The sequence below is a fragment of the Citrus clementina genome, unplaced genomic scaffold (genome assembly GCF_000493195.1).
Source record: "Citrus clementina cultivar Clemenules unplaced genomic scaffold, Citrus_clementina_v1.0 scaffold_4, whole genome shotgun sequence".
In the NCBI taxonomy this organism is placed as follows: domain Eukaryota; kingdom Viridiplantae; phylum Streptophyta; class Magnoliopsida; order Sapindales; family Rutaceae; genus Citrus; species Citrus x clementina.
The window spans coordinates 21,351,171-21,373,335 of record NW_006262274.1 but is presented as its reverse complement, the minus strand read 5'-3'; the positions used below and the strand labels follow the sequence as shown (position 1 = coordinate 21,373,335).

The window sequence follows — 22,165 nt, the reverse complement described above, 5'->3', positions numbered from 1 at the left end:
GCCAGCGCCCCCACTCACACCGACTGCCACCATGTTCGATAAATTTTGTATGAAACGTTTTTTGTGAAAAAAAAAACATTACAATCACCCTCGGTTCCGTCGGCAGCCCGGCTGCCGTATTTTTTAACAACAAGTGTTTGATTAAAGAAAGCAGCAGGCTATGCTAAATGATATTAATCTATTGTGATTAATTTAATTGGTGATAAAGAATTGAGACACTTGCCCTATTATAAATTTTATCAAGGTCACTGCGATGTAGCTTCCTAGCTAGCATTGGTTACGTGGCGGCTCTCTAGTTGATTGTGTGTATACTATTTAATATTATCTACTGAGAAAGAAAACTAATCGCACCATATATTGTTACTTCTTTACGTCAGATGAACCTCAAACAATGAGAATCTTTAAAAGAAATTCAAGGTGGGTACGCTTGGAGATAATTGTAAGATTAAAAAATTTACATGCATGTTTGTATCTTTACGGCTGAGCTTCAAAGTTGTCTATTCTGACTTTGAAAAAAATGACTTGATTCTATACAACCAAGGTCACTAACAAGAAAAGTAGTGATTTTCGATTCAACTCTTTCGATAATAGTTAAATATAGTTGGTAATAGGATTGGAAAAAAAAAAAACTAAAATACCTATATTGTTTATCTAATGAAAATAAAACTGTTGAAAATAACTTCAAGATTGGTCGACATTAAGTTTAACTTAGCAAAAAGTATTTGGAACCACTGTAGCTAACCATTGGTAATGTATAATTATTTTTTACCGTTTCAAAAACATAGTCGAAAATAAAATAATATTTTCAATGTATTTTTTTTTGTCAAAAATAAAAAAAATATTTTTAATTAACTAAGAGCTGGTTGAAAAACCTATTCAACGGATGTAAAATTTTAAAAGACATCATGGGCATCAATAATTTTTTTTCGCTAGCATAACTTGCAAGGTTGGTCAAAGCAAAGCCATAAGGGTAAGAAAATATAATATAAAATTAGATATCATCCGAAAGAAAAGGAATTGTAATTTGTTTTTCTTAGTTTACTATTTGTTTATCAAACATGAACTATATAATTAAATAATTAATTAATGTATTTAATTTAAAATAAAATTAACTTCTATAACGCACACAAAATTTGAACCCTCAACCAAAAAAAAGAAAGAAAGTGCCAACCACTTGACAATGAAGTAATTTACGATAAATTATATATTAAAGAATTTTTTTTTGAAGGTTTTACTAGGTGCACCAATATTAGAATTGGAATACCTTATTTAACTTACAAGATGCCATTGATTGATTACAACATAGATATAATGTACAATATCTTACTATTAAACATCAATCAACTTCGAAATAGCATCGTAGTTCAAGAAAAATCTATAATATTTATGATCCAATTCAATCTTATAAACCAACTTGAAACTTACATCAATGTTTAAGTCTCAATTGTATTAATCATTATCATTGAATAATTTTAGAGATTGATCATCAAGCTAATTGGTAATTTATAGTTAAGCATCTAAAGAATATAAGTCTATGATTGATCATAATTATTGTTGAATCAATTTGAAGACTAGCTAATTTTCAAATTAATGTTATTATCTAGTGACAATTTTAATAAATAGAGTTTAATAGTTTTCATAATTTTATTATACTCTTAATTGTGGAACAGGGAACACATACTTCATAATTACATTCATTTTATAGATCAAAAAATATTAGATGACTAGTAATTAACATTTAATTATAGTTGAAATATTGTTTATTAAATTAGTCTATTGTCTAAGAACGGTTATAAAATTAATTTCAACATATAATAAGAACTATTACAATAATTTATTTAGATTTGTATATATAGCTTAACTATGAATTATTAAAACCAATATAGCTTCATAGTTTGTGTGTTAATATCTATTTTAATCTTTTGTTTATCTTATTAATTTTTTATTTAAATTTAAATCTATGTTAAAGATGTTCTATCAATCAATTTGGACTAGAGAGCAAATAAACAATCTAGTAATCACACAATAGATATTGTATATAATTGTTCAATTATAACAAACTTTAAATTTGCATTAATATGATTCGAAGTATTGTTTTGCAATTAACCGAATCATAGGCTAATAATTTTCAATATGAAATAACTAACTTAGGATAAATAAATTAATTGAATTTTTTTTTAATTTGAATATCTTGTGTTATCTCTAGTAATCATTTGGTCCACTTAATTACTATAATGCCATCTAACTAAAGTTTTTAGTGCAAGCGATATGTTTACCCTAACCCACTGTCCATTCTCTCTAACTAATATCTCAATCAGCCTCCGAATCCTATCTATTAATATAATAAATAAGTAAATAAGTAAATAAAAGCCACTGATATTAAGCGCACTGGATGAATTCATCTCCTCTTCCTTTGTATTATCCATTTCTTGTTCATTTCTTAAGGTCATTTTCTTAATTCTTTTGAATTGAGCTTTAAAGAATAAGGGGAGATGTTCTCACATATTTATTCATTTATTTCCATCAACTTTAATTTCTTAAATTTGACATCAATTATTGTTGGCCTCACTTTCACAAGGCTAGTTAATTTGAAGCTTTTTTTGTTAGGATGTTTGATGAGAATTATTTAATTAATTGTGGCTTGCATGTTAGAATTATTATGATTAATTTTTTCGTTTATTTGTTGAAATTATTTGTAAAAGGATATTTGTCCATTGATTGATTTATTTTTTTTTTCAAAGGCAATTACTGAATATTTGTTTATTACCAAGTATAAACAACTGCTTTTAAAATTCATAGTACTTTTATCAAATGTTTAATTATTTTTTTTCCAACTGATTATTTTTATAACATAAATAAAAATAATTATTTTAAAAACTATATTATTACCAAACTGTCCCTAAGTTTATTAAACCGCATGTGCTTAGGGATGAAGGTTTAAAAACTGATGGAGGGTGCGCTTGGAATTGAGGTGAGACATGTATAGCTTAAAAATTACAGTACTAAAGTGTTTGGTAAACACTAGTTGCTGTAGCTTGAAAGCTATATTGATATGATTATTTTACAGCTAATTATTTTTACAATACAACTAAAAACAATTATTTTAAAAACTACATCATTATCAAGTTGTCCCTAAGTTTATTAAACTACCTGTGCTTAGGGATGAATGTTTAAAAACTGATGGAGGGTGCACTTGGGATTGAGATTAGGCAGTTATAACTTAAAAACTGCAGCACTAAAGTGTTTGGTAAACCGTAGCTGTTTTATCTTGAAAGATATATTGATATGATTTTTCACTTGGTATGATAAAAAAATCTATTATAGCTTTAATAATTTTGTCAAAATTATTATGTAAAATTTATATTTACTACATATTATGAACTTTTGTTTCATAATTAATTTTTTTTTCACGTCTTAAAAGTTACAGCATCTAAATTCCAAACATGACGGAAGTTTATTATTATTATTATTTTTCAAAAATGCAAACTTGTCCGTATTTCTTAATACAATGCTCAAGATAACAGGATTAATGTTATAAGAGGGAGTGTGTGCATTGAAGAAAGACGGCATTGCATCCTTTTTCCCGAAACTTCTGAGGACTAAGTCGGCCGGCCGATAAATTACATGCCCAATACGGCCTATAACAGCTTTGAAGTTTTGATCGGCTTCTTTCAACCTTTAGTTGTCAAGTAGAAGCCCAAAAAAAATACCTCTGAGTTTTTTTTTTTAATATAAATACTTCTGGTTTCTGGATTAAAATTCAACATGAAAAATAGTCATAATAACTGTTTTCGCCATATCATTTTCCCAATAATATGACGTGGCTATCTATAATCTATAGGATATTTCTCAATTCTAAGGTAGGTAGAAATTAAAAAATAAAAAAAAACTAAAGAGGATATAGTGTGTTACTGTGTTACTCGTAAAGCATGCAGCTGGACCTCAAATCTACAATTTATTGGTGCCATTGTTTTATTTTTATTTTCATTCTTTTAACAAAAAGATTATTACGTGTAATTGCAACCGTCAAATTTTGTTCTGTTTTATTGTTTATACTTGCTTATTTGTTCAGTGGGTGTTAACAACGTATGAGATTTGAATGTTGTTAAATACTATATTTTTAAACACACATAGCATCCAAGGTACTAAATTATTGTTGTCTATTTTTTTCTGGTAGTGAAAGTATGCCACAAATGTACTCTTATTTTCTTATGCTTGCGTTCATCAGTTTTTCATTAAGGTTGCAACGTATAACATCTCATTAATTTGATATTCCAATTAGATTTGGTAAAGTTTGTTAGGGCCATTTACTAAATGATTTATCTGCTGAACTATCTCTTAATTAAGCAGCTATATATTAAGTCCACCATACTGCATGTGCGTACGGATGTTCTTTTTTATTTCTCCTCTGTTAGGCTCTAGTTATCTTACATGATAATATAAGAAACATGACTCTTCCACAACCATCTGATGAAAACCCAAGGGTTGTGGAAATAATATAATTTTATTATCTTATATTCCCACGACCGTTGGATTTTTATCAAACGAACTGTGGAAGAGTCATGTTTCTTATATCATCATGTAAAATAACAAACCCCACCCCTCTTATCTTCTTTTTTGTTTTATAATGCGAAATAATTCAGTACATAATACAATGCTCAAAATAACTAGATAAATACTGTGAAAGTTCTTGCATTTGTAAAAAAGAATCACAACAAACTTCTCAGTTTGGTAAAAAGTAGTAGTTGCATTTTACAAATAATCTAAAACAACTCATCACGAATACTTGTTGGCCTAATACAAAGTGAGTAACACACAATGAATTTGGCTTACTTATTAAAGAGATAAATTAATTTCGATGATAAATAGTAAACCAAAACGTAAAACTTTTGCCCCAACAATATTTGCAGTTTACGGTTTAGTAAGACAAATTAATAACTAATGTGATTAATAATTTTCTTGCTTCGATGCTGAATTGGGCATGTTTATCCTGCGTTTAACCAGAGGCTTTCCTACCATGCATTCATGAAAGCTTATTTTTCATATGAGTATATGCAATTTGCAACATACACTATGTGAATTGAAAAGTTAAAACACTTAAAATTTGTAAATATTTCATTCTAACTTCCAGAACTCGAAGGCACCCCTTAATATCATGGTAACTTTTTATTTTTTCCCCAAAACAGAAAAAAAAAAATGGTTATCTAAGATTTCACGAGTGAGTATTTCATCTACGCTTTTGATAATAAAATCAACCTCAGTATATTTTGGATAATCAAACGTACACTTAGACAATGATGTAGTTCTCCATGGGGGATAGAAATAGAAAACTATTTATGAGATTAAACTTTATTATGCCTGTGTGGGAAGTATTCTAGTAATTATGGAGTAATTTTATACAAGCATCGAAATAAAAATAAGATTATATATACGAATATTTTAGAAAACAAACAAGTAGTGTGAGGGCCAAATATTAAAGGACCAAGCCTATAAATTAAATGAAAATTATTTCTCAACCACCTCAAGAATATTAAAAGAATAAAAAGTCATAATGACTGTGATAATATCCTAGAATTATCTCGAGTTTTAGTTTCATATCAATCAATTACTTTTCTATAATTTAGTTACCCATCATCAAATAATTTAAGATAAAAGACTATTTAACTCTTAGATCCTCCTTATTTGCTTAAATGAATCTATTGACAAACAGTCTTTTACTTAGAATTTTTATTATGGTAATTAATAGAGTTAATGGAAAAATAATTGATTGATATGAAACTAAAACTTACAGTGATTATGAGATATTATTAAAAACTCATAGGAGTTACATTTTTTTATATGATTGGGAGAGAGTTTCCCTAAATTAAAGGCCACAATTTCCCTGAATTAAAGGCCCAATACGGCTTATAATAGCTTGAAGTTTTGATCGGCTTATTCGAGAATGGAGTTATAGGCAAAACTCCTTAAAAGACAACAACCATCTCTTTATTGGCTACGTTTTTTGCAAGAGCCAAGAACATCTGATAAATGATAACTCATGATAAAACTAGCAACTTTACTCATGCTCCGTTTGGTACAGCTTATTAAATAGAGCTTATAACAGTAGAGCTTATACTAATAGAGCTTTTGGACAAAAAGTCATTGGGTGTTTGGTTGTCAATAAAAAATGCACTTTTGAACCATTAAACTGTGTGATATTTTTTATATTATATATTTTTAAAAAAGCTTTATAACCTCTACTCCCAAAAGCTCAAATTTTGGGCTTTTGCTAGTAGAGGTAAATTAGCTTATTTAAGCTAAAAGAACTCTACTAAAAAAATAACCAAACACTATAAAAATTTTTAAAAAGTGCTTATACGATTAAATAAGCCCTTATCGCTCTTAAATAAGCCATACCAAACGGGCACTCAGTCTAATACTTAGTTCTTGATTGCTAAAAAATCATACCTTGGTACTGCACGCTGATACAAGAAAATGAGGGATTTTGTTAGGGAAGAAGATGAATTATTTATCTTAATTACTTAAAGAGTGCTATAGTAGAGTTTTAAGAGGCATTTAGAGAGTGCCAATATCAGAATCTATTATGATATGCTCAATCTATTTGATTTGTAAAAATTCGATCCATAATCGCTCCACAAAAATTTGATTGTGAATTAATGGATTGGATATGAATTTATTTCTGTAAATCCGCAAAAAAAATTATGAATTCAAAAAAATAATAAATCAAATATTTGTTTAATTAGAAAATAAACTTATAAATGTGGCATTACTCTTTACTAATAAAAAAATAAGTTAAAATGTAGTTACATTAACACCATATTATATCTCATCCAATAATAATATCAAATAAAAATAACTGAATAATTAGATTAACAAATATTCAATTTTCTTTTCGATATGTTATATTTTGAAACTTTGAATATATCTAGCTTTATTTAAGTAATTAATTTTATTTAAATCTTATTCAAATTTAAATTTAATATGTAGTAAAATTATTTTTATTTTCATTTAAATAATTCAAAGATTGGATAAAATTAAAAAAAATTAATCCGCAAAATGGTTACATTGAATATAAATTGGGTCAAATCCCCATTTAATTTGTAGACGTATGAATTAGATTTTAATTGAATTTTATCAATCAGTAGATTGAATTTGATTAAAAATTTATAATCCGCAATATCATGAATCAAATATAAATTAATATTCAATCCATAAAATTCTATCCGCAAACACCTTTACCAATATTTCGACTTGCCGTTCAAACTTTAGTTGTTACTTGTAGTAGAAGACAAAAAAATACTTCTTTGATTTTATTTTATTTTTTGAATATAAATACTTTTGGATTAATAATTTAATAAAAAAATCATGATAACTGTTTTTGCCTTATCATTTTGTGTGATAATATGACATGGCAATCTCTTATATGTGGTATTAATTCTCAATTCTAAGATAAAATTATGGGTCCAGCTAGCTTGCAACCGTGATTTGGTACCCCATGTTTTGTCTTTTTATGATCCAACCATTAGATCCAACCCAAGAGTTGTAAAAGCTATTCCAACGGCAATGATGCAATTACTTGATTATTAACGCTACAGCCCCTCTTGTTTCATTAAAAAAAAGAGAGAAAAGGTTAAATTTCAAGATTTTGACACATAAGTCCATCAAAATATTTTATGATTTTTATTTGAGTCCATGTAATTTAATAAATGAATATATTTAGATATACAAAAATATGAATGGATTATTTTAACTTGCTAAAATACTCCCCATATCCATTTATTTAAAATATCAATTACAAAAAATCCCATTTTTTTGTATAATTTTTTTAAAAATAAAATACTCATTTAATGTTTTACCATTTAAGATAGTGTTACTTATAAGGATAAATAATTATTTTAACTAAATAAATTAAACTTAACTTTTATTTCTATAAATTTGCTCAACATCATATAACCTTATAATTGTTAGTATAAGATATAAATTTAGGTGGCATTTGTTTTTTTGTCTGAAATCTGAATAGACATGAATTAGTTTGAATTCTGAATAGATCTGAATGTCTGAATCTGAATAATATGTTTGTTTTTTCGTCTGAATCTCAGAAAATAAGTATTAAGCTGTTTGTTTTTTTCAACTTAAAAAGCTAAAAATATGTACTTTTACATTTGTATCCTTATTAAATTTGAATGTCAAATAAATAATATATTAAATACCACAATATTTTAACATTTATAAGTAAAACCATATTCAAGTGAATACATAATTATTTTGAAATTTTAATATATAAAATACCATAAATTTTAAATTTTATCGTATATAATATAAGAAAGAAAAAATAAGGATATTTTTATGTGGGGGTAAATGTCTATGGGTGAGTTTGGGATAGATATGAAAAATAAATTATAAAGCAAGGATATTTTTTATATTAGCAAGTAATTGACTGAATTCAGATTTCTCCATTAAGTAAAAAGCCAAAAAAATTAGCTTATTTTATTAAGTCAAAATTATCTAAAAAGTCTCATTAAGTTATAAAAACAAATACCTCTAATTAACTTAATTAATTAAGTTAAGTCACTTTAAGTCATTAAGTTAAAAAACAAACGCCACCTTAGTCTAAAAAATTTGTTCAAAGGGTCCCCTTAGGGCAAAAAATTAATTATCATATGATGATTTGGTTGGCACAAACTCTATTATTCTTAATTTACTTATCCATGCCAAACACTATATTGGAATTAAATTTTAGTAAAATAAACATATGTCACCATCTTTAACTGTATTCAACAGACCTTAATTGTTTAGATTTTGTTATAGAGAGCAAGATATAGTTCTTTTCTTATTATAGTAAAAATAAATAAAAATAAACACAATAGATTTCTTTTAAGAGAATGCAAGCATTATTTTTATGAGCTTTTGTGGTTAGAAGACTCTCTATTTTTTGATATTTGAGAAGAATTATATGTTGGATAAATGAATAAATTAAGATCAAAGCAGAACAAAAATGATTGAGAAGAAAGCCGAGAGAGAATAATTTTTTAGAATTTTAAAATTTTCATATTTTAATTGGGGTTTATTTTGTAAAATTATTGAAATTTATAGTTTTTAATATTACCAAAAACAGTAGAAATTGCTAAAGAAAATGTCAAATAAATTTTTTAGAATTCTAAAATTATTATATTTTAATTAGGGCTTATTATGTAAAATTTTTAAAATTTAAAATTTTTATTATTTACCAAAAATAATGAGGACTGTTAAAGCAAATGCCAGAATTGGGTGTTTGGTATACCGGATGCAAGGTAGTTCCTAAACAAACCAAAGCAGCTAGTCACTAATGTTAGCCGTAAAGCATGCAGGTAGACCTCAAATCTACAGTTTATTGATGCCACACTTTTTTTTTTAATACTAATAAACAAGAAGATTATTATTTATTACGTGTAATTGCAACCGTCAGATATTTTTGTTTGTTTGTTTGTTTGGTTTTATCAATTATACAACTTATAGTAACCTATTTATTCCACGGGGTCTTCCGAAACGATGTCGTTTGACTTCTCAGCTAGCGAGCAGTGGCTGCAGTTGCTGTTGTTAAACATCAGTAGAAGAAGCTACTGGACACGGCCACGCTGAAAATGCTTCCGCTTCTTCCAACAGACCGAAAGCGGAGATAAAACGCCCAACTCGTGTCAAAATAACTTCATCTAATTCTCTCCGTTTCAAAAAATTTGATCGGAAATTCTCCATCAATCCACCGGTTTCCGATGCCGACACCTTCGATTTCTCTCTTCCGTCACAGAGGCCTCACCGTCATCAACCTCCTCCGCCACGCGTCATCCATCCAGCACCGTCACTTAACTCACCTCACAATCGTCACCGCAGCAGCCAAACACCAACAACAAAAACAAAAAAATTATGTAAACAAAAATCACCTCAGGGCCAAACAGCACACTCTCAAAGAATATTCCTCTCTCGCTCCGGTTCTCTCACGTGACAACAAACCTGACCTCACCGAGTCACAAGCCATTGGCACCGTCGCCGCGTCGCAGGCGAACTTCATGCGCGTCATCGTACAACAATCGGAACCTTCTAGAACCTCCGATTGTAATGACAAAACAGGAGTGGAGTTGCTGTGCGTGGTGAGGGCGCTGCTGAAGAAGATAAAACGGAGAGTTTTGGTCGGTGACAAGGTGGTGGTGGGGTCCATTGATTGGGTGGATCGCAGGGGCATGATTGAGAATGTGTTTCAACGGAGCACGGAGATTCTGGACCCTCCGGTGGCGAATGTGGATCATTTGCTCTTGCTTTTCTCCATGGACCAGCCCAAGCTCGAGCCATTTGCGCTCACCAGGTTCTTGGTCGAGGCTGAGTCCACTGGGATTCCACTTACGCTGGCTTTGAATAAAGTAGAACTTGTGGATGAAGAGGTTAGAATGTTTGTCTCCTATAATCCTAATTTGATTATTTTTTCCCACCCCTAATTTCTGCTCTTTAAGTTTGGTTTCGGTTTTGTATTATGTAGATGTAGTTTCTGGTGGATAATAATGGCATGTGAATATACGACACTTTTGTAGTTTTGTTTGAGATAAACAAGCTTTAATTCTTTTTGCAATAAACATTAATCGAACTTTTTTTTAACCCCCTTGGGAAGAAAATATGATAACAGTCTAATGTAACTTATGGATTCAAACCTGTCTCTCAAATGGCATTTGATTTAATTACAAAAAAAAGGAAATTTCCAGCTATCTAGTAATAATTTAGTGAGTGTTTTGATTTTGTTTGAAGTGTTTTCAAATAAGTAAGAGTACTTTTGTAAAACTTTTATAAATGAAAGTTCTTTTTAGAGAAGAAACACTCAATGTAAGTTTTGAAAGTAATTTTTTTTTTTTTTTGAGTTAAAGAAAACTTTTGAAGTTCTATTTGAAGAAGCACATCATAGGTGTTCTTTCAAAGAGCTTATAAGCCTTTTTTTTTTTTTTTTGTTCCCTGGCATAGGCAGTACCACAAGAAAAGTGAGTATTCATTTTCTTCGTTGTAAATCATGTTATAATCCTTCTCTTTTCTCATAAGGTCCTGTTAATAGTAATACTACAACTTTTTGGCTTTGCAGGTCCTGAATATGTGGAAGTCTAGGCTGCATACTTGGGGCTATGAACCATTATTTTGCAGCGTTGAATCAAAACTTGGACTTGATTCTCTTTTGCAACCTTTGAGAGATCAAACAACTGTGATTGTGGGCCCAAGTGGAGTTGGAAAGTCTAGTCTTATTAATGCTTTGAGAAGCAGTCCCCATGCTTCTGATGCTGCAGATGTGGATAATTGGTTTGAACCTGTGGGTTTTGCCTCAGCCTGCTCCTTTACTTTTACTTTTATTTTATTTCTTTCTCTCATTGAATCAATTTTGTTCATGTGCTGTTTTCAGATTTTAGGTAGTAAGTGGTTCGAGGATCAGCGTGTTGGAGAAGTTTCAACAAAGAGCGGCAGAGGGAAACATACCACTCGCCATGTTTCATTGCTTCCATTATCTGGAGGGGGTTATCTTGCTGATACTCCTGGCTTTAACCAGCCTAGTTTATTGAAAGTGACTAAGCAATCTCTTGCACAAACTTTCCCAGAGGTTGTGCAGTTGGCCTGCTGTATATGATTCATATGCTTCATTAATTTTACTTTATAATTATTTGCATCAAACTTTTAGAAGTTCTTCCTTTTGATTTTGTCATCAGATTAAGGAAATGCTTAAGGCCAATGAGCCTGCGAAATGCTCGTTCAACAACTGTTTGCACCTTGGTGAACCAGGGTGTGTTGTGAAAGGGGATTGGGAAAGATATCAATACTATTTTCAACTTCTTGATGAGATCAGAATCAGAGAGGAGTTTCAATTGAGGACATTTGGAACCAAAAGAGAGGGTGATGTGAGGTAAGCAAAATCAGATATGATGTCAGTTTCTATATAAAAAATATTGAATCCTTGTTGAGCCAATAGTTAGATGTATTTGGGGTTTAATTAGTTTATAATGGTCAATATCATGGAGAGGTCGGTTGAAAGAATGTTGGAAAATGGCAGAACATTTCTGGTTTAATGACTGTATCCCAACTCTTGATATGTTGCAGGTATAAGGTGGGAGACATGGGTGTACAGCAAGCTGAACCGCGATTGGAGCCTAAGAAGCATAGGAGACAGTCTCGCAAGAGAATCAATCAGTCGATACTAGACGAGTTAGATGAGCTGGATGATGATGACAATGACGACGAAATAGACTTGGAAAATGATCCCATTGTCAGAGCTATAAGGAATGAAAACCAGTAAAAGCTGCATCTACTTATCAACCAAAAGAAGAAAAAAGGAATGCAAGTATCATTGTAAATGAGTGGTTTCTTGATCCTCTTTTTTTTTTTTTCCCCCTCTTCTCTGGTCACAGTGCTTGAAGTTTACTCACTGTTACAGATTTCAGCCTGATGCTAATCAGATTTGTAAAGGTTTCTTACTTTGGATGGAGTCTAATCCTTGTGTAATGGCTGGTATTGAGAGGGCTCCTAAAGCCAATGTCAATTTCTTGGGACATGTGTTGTGCTTGACATGCAGTTTTTTTTCTTATGCACATATCAAAATTTGTCAGGTAGCGAGTATCTTGAAGTGTAATATTGAATACAGCACTGAAGTTTGTTCATCTCTTCTTCGGTCCAAGGGTTTGTCACTCGTTGATGGCTTCTATTTTGTTCACATCATGGCTATCCATGAAATCGAATGAATGCAATTTAATTCCGAGGACGGAATTTTTGGTTTACATATCAAGGTTGTACTGCCGTTGTTTTTGAGATTATTGAGAGGATTCAAGTGCAGTAGCAACCTGCAAAGCGGGAGAGTTTGACTTTGCTTGGGGGGCTGTGTTTGAGATTAGTGCCAAACAAGTAAATAAGATGCCTTTTTATTTCCCAATTCGGGATTTTTTCAACTGGATCTCCCGTGTAAAATCATCTGAATCGGCAACTCTATAGCAGTCACCTGAATAGCGCCCACCAATGGACCAATGTTGTCCTATGGAATTAACAGACCCAGGCCTCTGCTATCAGAATATAAGGGGGGTTCAACCGTTCAAGCAGGCACCGAAAGTTTGCAATTCTTCCGACTTCTAGGCTCCAATTTCGAGATGGATGTACTAAAAGCGTAAATCTGTCCTTGAGAAGTTAGAACGCATTTTGATATCTTTGTGGCACCCAAATTGCTCAATGGTGCCCGGCAGTTTTTGTTCAGATCTAATTTCGTCTCCAAGCAGGCACCGAAAGTTTGCAATTCTTCCGACTTCTAGGCTACAATTTCTAGTTGTATTGCACTGCCTTATAACTAATACAATGAAAGCTAAATAAAATAAACCCATTTTGCAAAAAGTTTTGTCTAATATTGTATTAAAATACTTTTTGTACTTTAAAAATATAATCATTTAACTTTTATTATTCAATAAATTATAATGAATTTAGCTTTATCGAATATTAGTTTATATTTATATTTAAATAAAACTTAATTTAGATAATAATATAAACATTAACAAACTTAAAATTTTAAATAAATGAATGATAATACATTATTTTACTTTCAAATATATAAAAATTACTTTAATTTTATTTAATCATCTATTATTTACTAAAGGGTAATTTTTAAAAACCTCCCCTGAGGTTTGGGCTTGTTGCAAGTAGATGGCGAGAATTGGTTTATTTGTAAAAAACCCCCTACTGTCAGTTAATTTTAACATTGACCGTTAGTTGACCATGCAAAGACAATATTACCCTTAACAATAGTTTGTAAACGAAATAACTAAAAAAAAAAATAAAATTATTGGCTATTTTACCCTCTTTAAATTATTAATATTTTCTTAAAGTTCCCATAAAAAATATAAAATTAAAAACTTGAAAAATTCTCTTTAAATGTTTGATATTTCCTTAAAGTTCTTACAAGAAAGATAAAATAAAAAACTTAAAAATGAAATAGTCATAATCTTTACCTATGATATTGTAAATCTTTGGAATTGACAAGGATAAAATTGTCAAAAAATAGGATTTGTGCTTTTTGTGCCAACAATTTTGGTTTTTTTTATAGTTATTTTTGTTTACAAACTATTATTAAGGGTAATATTGTCTTTGCAAGGTCAACTAACGGTCAATGTTAAAATTAACTGACGGTAGGAGGTTTTTTACAAATAAATCAATTCTCGCCATCTACCTGCAACAAGTCCAAACTTCAGGGGAGGTTTTTAAAAATTACCCATTTACTAAATACTAAAATTAGGAATAAATTTATAATATTATATTGTTTTACAATATAATATAGTGTGCATTATACTATATAATTATATAATCCTATATTTTAAATTTAATAGTATATTATACTGCAATATAATATTATTATAATAATATAAAATAATGTTGTAACATTTTATTATTTTATACTGTTAGATCATTTAAATGATAAAAATTAACACAAAAATAATTATTTAATAATTAAATTAAAAAATTAATAATACAAGCCTAAAATATTAATAAAATTAAATTAATAATATAATATTATTTCATATGGTACAATTCATACCATACCAAACAAAGTATTTCAATTTAATACAATGCATGCTAATACAATATATGTACCATAACACAATACATCTAATACAATGGGCCAGACGCACCCTTTAGCGTTCAACAGAGCATGCACACACAGCACACTTTGATTTCATGCAACAAAAGGGCCACATTTAACACTTTCAAACAAATCACATACACTGGCTGAACATCAATATATTTAAATGACCATGGGAGACAGCCTTCCCCCTCCAAGTAACTAAGAAAATCATGCAACAGAAGAGACCTGATTCACATCAACAAAGGGCTATAAGGTTTTCAAGGACTTCCATGAAATTATTATTCTCTTTATTTTATTTTATCATCAATTTCCTACTTGATATATTCTTGTAAAAGTAGGTAAGGCAATCATCAGTTGCAGCAACCTTATGTTTTTGTAAACCTTTTCCATAAGAAAGACAATTGCAATTGGATGTCCGATGAAGTATCACACGTATTCTTCATTTTTGTCTCAACCACTCAACAACACTCTCATAAGTTTATAAGAAGGCAAAGAACCATCCCTGACACAGTAAATTCAGATTCAGATGAACCTGTACAAATCTATAACATTTGTTTTTATACTAATTACTTAAAAGAATACTCTCAAAGATCTTTTCCCCTTTTATGAGAACAATCCTTCTCATCAGCAACTATGACGACACTCTTACAAACCAAGTTACCTAATCTCGAATGGCTGTAAAACCATTACTTGATTATCTACAATGCCATATCGCAATGGACAAATTCAACCGGCCTACAATCATTACAACAAACACAGTAGCAATAACGGTAAAAGCATGGCATGCATAGGAAACGCAATATACTAATAGAAGAGCGAATTGTTTCTATCATTGTCTATAAATTCAAGCTGTTGGGCAAGCAAGCCAGTGCACTGTATCATCCTCTTTTAAGAAGACCACAGCCACAACAAAAAAGTAAAGAAGTTCCTACCAAATGCTAACACCTGATAAGTCAATTTTTCTTAACAGATTTTTTCTTCGAGTTGACAGCCAGCTGAGGCTTGGGATGTTTTTCAGCCTCGCTTGGATCCAACCACTTCAGAGGATGGCGATTAAAGAAAGGCCAGTTTGGCACAGTTACCAGTGTGGTGAGAACAACCCCGCCAGCATATATCAAAATCATCATCTGAAATGATCCCATTATGTAACCAGTAGCAAATGCCACTACAGCGAATGCCAACAACAAAATTTGCATCAGATGCTCCGCTAATTTTTGCCCTTGCCAATCCATCTACAATTGAACCATTAAAAATGCACCCAAAAAAAAAAAAATTAAATCCACTATGATAGAAATTAGAAAATAAGAAAACTTTCAAGATAAAAAAATATTTTAATTGAATCGCTATACTCTAACGAGACAACCAAAACCTCATTTCAATCATGTAGATCTTAAAATATTAAGTTACAGACGAAACCCTAAGGATCTGTTTGCTGCTGAAGAGAATTAAAAAAAAAACTACGTAATTCAAATTCAAAGAAAGAGCAGCGATATAGTGATATTTTGCCCAAAAAGGGCAAATCATGGCCGAAGAAACGGCATTTCCTTGACGGGTTTTGATCAATCAAACAGAGTTATTCAAAACAAAATGTTCTAAGGATAATGAAATTTGTTAATACAATCACAAAACTACTAATAGTATAATTAAAAATCGCGAAGGAGAGGGCTTTGAAGGCTCGCACTTACCGTGATACGAAGAGTCAAGTGGAGAGCGGAAATGTGCCCGAACGCAAGAAACTAATAGTTAGAGGCTCGAGCAGCGCACGGATCTGAATGAATATGTATACGTATATTGTGAACGGCAAACGTTTGACAGCCGTAGGATTGGATTACGGTATGGACCCTCAGGTCACAAGAAAATGCAAACCGTTGTGTAAACGCAGAAATTAGTAGTTAAGACTACTAGGAATTATCTGGTGGATAAGGCACTATTTAAAGACATTGCAACTTGCCACTAGGATGGGCGGGCTGAAGACAACAATACAACGTCAAGGATTTAGAGAAAGAAAGGGATATATATTATGGGTGATGATACGGTATAAATTTTTATATAAATTTATCTTGTATAAATTAATGTGTCATTAATTTATTAGTTGAATGAAAATATAAAATAATATAAATAAATCATGTGAATAAAGAGATATTTAATTCAATAAATGAATTAACGCCACATTAGTTTGTATAAGATAAATTAATACAAGAGTTTGTGGCTATATTATTACTCATATATTATTAAATAACCACTTAATTTATTTTGATATATCAATTTACTACTAACATTTTATGATAAGTATACTTTTCTTTCTAAAGTCTTGAGTGTTATCATTTTATTACCAAAATGTTAACATTGTTAGAAAATTATCAAGATTACAAGGATATTTAAGAAATTTCAATATATAAAGAATTTATTCAATACATTTTTTTATATTCCCCATAGGGGCTGTATTATATTTAAATTTGATTTTGAACTAATCTAGATTGATTGGCTCACCATTTTATAGAGTGCACCATAATAATAGTCGTCGTCGACTTGCCACCATTAAATAATTACAGCTAGCTAACAACTCTGGTGAAAAAAAAATAAATTCTAGTTAACAGCTCCTTAAACTTTATCTCTTCTTTTTCACAAAACCCACTATTTTCAATAACAAAATCATTAATTTTACCAAACCTTTTGGTGCAGCATGTGATGGCTGGAAGTCCAAAAATGAAATGACTCCTTCGTACGACACGGTGAAGACTTCAAGTGAATAGATTAAGCTCAGTTTTGGGGTAATAAAGGAAGCAGAGGTACCGTTGCTCCTTCATCTACTAGAGGAAGAAGCACTGTTCTGATTTTGATGTTTGATGTCTGTAAATAGCTAATGATTCTTTCATGTTGGGCGATATCAAGCTAATAATATTTTTTCAAATTCAATCCAAGGATCACAAACTTCACAAATTGTCTTCACAAACTCAAGGGTAAATAGACATTTTAGTGGTAAATGATAACACTTAAAAATTTTAGGTAAACAATGTAGTTGTCAGAAAATTTTGATAGTGAAATAATATGTAGAATAAATCAAGTGGGTATTTGATAATTTAGCATATCTTTTTCAAAAAATTATTCCTACACTGCCTAAAATATTTTCTCTTAAATTTCCCATTAGCCCTTTTATTTTGTTGTAGGACTTGAGACCACACTAATTGAGATAGGGCTAACCTATCCTCCTTCCTAACCATTGCCTCGTAAATTTATTTCTTTAGACTCTTTCCTGATTTGCTCATGTTATCCTAGTACAGGGGTCTTGCTAATCTTTTATGTATCAATTTGATTTTACAGAAGAGATTGTTCCTAAAATTCCATTTGAAATTACGGTTAAAATATTATAAGTATCTTATTTCTGACAAAAATTGACAAAATTGTGTTTGATAATTTTTTCAAGTACTACTTATTTTATAAATTTTTATATTTTGACAACAATTTCTAAAAAAGATTACATTTTATAAACAACTTATTAAATACATTAGCACAATGTTTTAGAATTCTCAACCTTAATATTTTAACAAAAATATAATGATCTCTTATTTTTCATAAACACTAATTTATAAATAAATGACAATTTAAACTTATGTCTATTTTAATCATTATATAATAAAACACTTTTATTAATAAAATATACCAAATGCATATCCTTTACATTTCAAACTTACACCAACCACAGCACATCCATGAACCACTGCAATTTCAAACTAGCCACAATTCCAAACTGGCTCACAACAATCATAATAACACATTCATCATAATCCCAAACCAGCCCTTCTAAATCTATACTAATTGAGCTGTCCATTACCTTTCTTCACCCGTAATGAATTCATTGTTTACGCAAGTAATCTTCCACATGAATACCAGAAAAATAGAGTATGAGCTTGCGTATAAGTTGAAAATTTACAATATGAATTAGAAAGATCCCAACAACCAAACAAACAGATGACCATCAGAAGCCTTTGGTATTTACTAATTCAGTTCAAGTATTATCATTGCTTTGCTCACCACTATCTTTTTCTTCAAAGCGCTGTCATTCTTCATAAGTTGCCAAAATACTTGCACTGTTTCTACAGAACCGGCTCTAACAAATTACAAATAAATCTCTCAACAAGGAGTTTTAAACCGAACCAATCAATTACAAGATATTCAGATTCGATTAGCTGATAATGGAATTTGGTTTGGAATGACAACTCATACACCCATATCTCTAAGCTTCAAAATAAGCTTGAAAAGTCTTTAATTTTCATAAAGCTCCAACAGTATGACTGAGGATTCTAACAAAACAGTAAACTGGACATAATATGAAATAAACAAAATATGATGTCTGATTTGACTAAATAACATCTCAGTCACTATTAAAGGTAAAAAAACTCACTTCATCAAGAACACAAAATAGAAAATCAAGGCACTCTCCAATTGCTATGCTAAACCTCAGACAATTACTTCTTTGATTTGCTAGTTGCCAACTGGGTCTCAGGCTGCAAGGCAAAGAAAACAAAATAAGACATTATAAAAGTGTAACTTCTGAATTGCAATCACTCCAAATGAAAACTGTGAAAGGTAATAATATTACCTCTTTCTTTACTGGCTCTTCCTTTTCAGATAAGGTCAACTCAATATGGCAGGGAGAGGACATGTAAGCTGCAGATTTTTATCAAGTTTACCATCAAGTATGAAACAAACATCAACATAAAAATATTAAGCACAAGTGGAAAAGAACTAAAAACATACGATTAATTCTTCCATGAGCACGGTATGTGCGGCGCCTTTGCTTTTGTGCCTGGTTGACTTGGATGTGAGAAATGTAGAGTGCATCAACATCTAAACCTTTCACCTAAAATATCATTTATTAACCAATTATAAGCCAACAGAAATTATGTAGACAGCAACAATCCGTAAACACACATAAGAGACATACCTCAGCATTACTCTCAGCATTCTTGAGCAAGTCAAGAATGAACTTTGCTGATTTGACAGGCCATCGTCCCTGTCCATTTGGATGCCTATTCTTTGCCTGAGCAGTACGTCCAACACCACCGCAGAATCGTGTGAAGGGAATGGCCTGTTTATGGGCCATAACATCCTCCAAATACCTCTTAGCCTTCGTCAAAGGCAATTTCCTGATGGCATGGGCAGTTTCTCTTGTGTTCTATAAAACAAATAAAGGGACAAAAAATCAAGATTTTCCACAAGCAAAAAAGTAGAGAAATAAAAAAAGGAAAAAATAGTATCCTCAAGACATTTTATATCATTCAATGAAACATTATTCATGGGCACAACATAAAGCAGACGATAAAGTCTACCAAATCAGTTTTTGTTTCAGAGCAAGTTTCGGCATCAGGGCTTCATTAGCTGTTATAACTGAATAAAATTAGAGACTATTGCATCCATATCGAATTTCAGAAACTGAACCTAGTGTATCAAAAAACAAAACACCAAGCAACAGGCAGAGCATGATAAGAAAACAAATGGCAAGTCATCAAGGACCTGCAATTGGAACATTTCGCTAAACGGTGACCAAAAGGAGCACCCTAACAATCAAACTAGGGGGGAGAGAGAGAAAAACCATAACTTAGGTACAATCTAACATAAAATGTGACATCATTTACTGAACCTTCAGTCACCAATAACAACAGAGGTTCACCCAATAATAATGCAGTTACTTTTCCTGAAGTTTACGAGAGCCGTGTTCACAGAAGGCAACATGGCCCTGCTTTTTTCATCAGGTTGAAGAATTAGAAATATAAGTTGGGAAGAAAAAATTACAGAACGACATTTTAAGAATCCAAACATCAGTATATATCAGACATCAATACAAATTTAACATAAAATGTGACATCATTTACTGAACCTTCAGTCACCAATAACAACAGAGGTTCACCCAATAATAATGCAGTTACTTTTCCTGAAGTTTACGAGAGCCGTGTTCACAGAAGACAACATGACCCTGCTTTTTTCACCAGGTTGAAGAATTAGACATAAGTTGGGACGAAAAAATTACAATAAGAAACAATGTGCCATTATTTACTGAACCTTCAGCCAACAATAACTACAGAGGTTCACCCAATAACAATGAAGGTAATTTTCCTGAAGTTCATGAGAACAATGTTGACAAAAAGGCAACAAGGACCTGCTTTTTTTTTCATCAGGTGAGTCAGCACTGGTGCATAAAAGATTTTGAAAATGCATCACTTTATATTAACAACATTATAAAGAATCCAAACAACAGTACATTTGAGACAACAACACAAATCTAAACCAAGTAATGTCCAAATAAAGCCAAAAAAGAAAATTAATCTTTAACCATCAAAACAATCCCACCAATGACTACTTATCACTGCAATCATCTCCTGGTCTTACATAACAGTCATAGCTCTTCCATCAACATACTAACAATAAGCTAGTACTTTAAAAAGATTTACAAGCAAGCAGGAAAAAAAAAAAGAAAAGAAAGAAAATTCATGGGGATATTGAAATAAATAATTTGCAACATCGTTCAAAACAGATACCCAAATTCCCGCTGCCACACCTGTCTCACCAGTAACTGAACCATCAGCCACAAAAAATAAGACAATGTAATTGATTTCTTAATGTTAGGAGAGACGTGCCAACAGATCACTCAGGGGAACAGCTGATTGTAACGTAAGGCTCTTAGACACTAATCACCAATAACTATCAACAATATTATAAACAATAACGTACCTTAAAATGAACCCTGAGATCAGAGCCCCTGGCTTTGCAGGCTGCAATACAAACATAACACTACATTTAGAACGAAACAGAAATGAATAATTAACAAAAAAAAAAAACTTAAAAAGGGGATCCACTGACTATGATAGAAAGAAAAGAAGATAAGTGAAATAAATGGAAACATACACTTGGTGGGATTGTCAGGCTCTTTTGAGTACTTCACCTGAAAAGTTAAAAACATAAATTTGGATTCAAAGCCATGAAGATTGTAAATAAACTGACGAAAATTAGTAGATAATAGATGTAATCAAGTACCATGGCGGCTGATTTTGGATGCTGCCTCTGTATCAGTGAAGTTGGTTTGCTTTCCTTTGAACGAGCAGCAGAGACGAAAACAGGCGATGAGGCTTCCTTTTATAGGAAGGGAAATGTGAAACCCTAGCTCCTTGAAAAACCTAACTGCGTGGTGTGGTCTCCTTTTTTAATTTGGGCTAGGGTTTTGTAACTGGGTTATGAAAGGCCCAGTAAGTACTTCACGCCGTCGTCTTATCACGAGGCAATCGCTTTCCAGTTTGCACACATATTTTACCGTCCTGCCACGTATTTTACAGTTTTTCCAGATTTCTGCTCGGTGAAATCTCTAATATATTATTCATAGTAGACCAGATGACTAGATAATTTTATTTCTTTTAACAAAACAATGTAAATTCTTTTAATATGAATGAATTTGTCCAATATTCTTTCATAAGGCAGCGTCAATAAGTGGCTTTACTGGTATGCGGCATTACAAATGTACAATGGACTCCACTCGTACATATTAAGTTAAATCATGAG

At 31.1% G+C, this 22,165-nt stretch overlaps 3 protein-coding genes and 4 non-coding genes across 7 annotated transcripts; 1 reads left to right on the top strand and 6 right to left on the bottom strand.

The window, feature by feature from the left end:
- The first annotated feature begins 9,517 nt into the window (after positions 1-9,517).
- On the top strand, positions 9,518-12,657 carry LOC18044097 (small ribosomal subunit biogenesis GTPase RsgA 1, mitochondrial). Its single transcript, XM_006437988.2, has 5 exons — positions 9,518-10,412; positions 11,096-11,317; positions 11,408-11,602; positions 11,709-11,902; positions 12,097-12,657. The coding sequence occupies exons 1-5, from the start codon at positions 9,750-9,752 to the stop codon at positions 12,290-12,292; spliced, it is 1,470 nt and encodes a 489-aa protein (XP_006438051.1). The 5' UTR covers positions 9,518-9,749; the 3' UTR covers positions 12,293-12,657.
- Positions 12,658-15,129: 2,472 nt separating this feature from the next.
- LOC112098935 (probable signal peptidase complex subunit 1) lies at positions 15,130-16,497 on the bottom strand. The gene is made up of 2 exons (XM_024185693.1): positions 16,300-16,497; positions 15,130-15,846 (listed from the first exon to the last, which is right to left on the bottom strand). Exon 2 carries the CDS (start codon positions 15,844-15,846, stop codon positions 15,568-15,570), a length of 279 nt encoding a protein of 92 aa, XP_024041461.1. The 5' UTR covers positions 16,300-16,497; the 3' UTR covers positions 15,130-15,567.
- Positions 16,498-17,849: 1,352 nt separating this feature from the next.
- LOC112099422 lies at positions 17,850-17,957 on the bottom strand. Its single transcript, XR_002906225.1, has one exon. It is a non-coding gene; the product is annotated as a U6 spliceosomal RNA (small nuclear RNA).
- An 817-nt stretch (positions 17,958-18,774) lies between these two features.
- On the bottom strand, positions 18,775-21,823 carry LOC18044096 (60S ribosomal protein L17-2). The gene is made up of 7 exons (XM_006437986.2): positions 21,647-21,823; positions 21,518-21,554; positions 21,344-21,384; positions 19,560-19,790; positions 19,373-19,475; positions 19,215-19,282; positions 18,775-19,119 (listed from the first exon to the last, which is right to left on the bottom strand). Exons 1-7 carry the CDS (start codon positions 21,647-21,649, stop codon positions 19,081-19,083), a joined length of 522 nt encoding a protein of 173 aa, XP_006438049.1. The 5' UTR covers positions 21,650-21,823; the 3' UTR covers positions 18,775-19,080.
- Positions 20,233-20,361, bottom strand: LOC112099403. The gene has a single exon (XR_002906207.1). It is a non-coding gene; the product is annotated as a small nucleolar RNA snoR74 (small nucleolar RNA).
- On the bottom strand, positions 20,470-20,598 carry LOC112099404. Its single transcript, XR_002906208.1, has one exon. It is a non-coding gene; the product is annotated as a small nucleolar RNA snoR74 (small nucleolar RNA).
- On the bottom strand, positions 20,652-20,781 carry LOC112099405. The gene has a single exon (XR_002906209.1). It is a non-coding gene; the product is annotated as a small nucleolar RNA snoR74 (small nucleolar RNA).
- Positions 21,824-22,165: the final 342 nt, after the last annotated feature.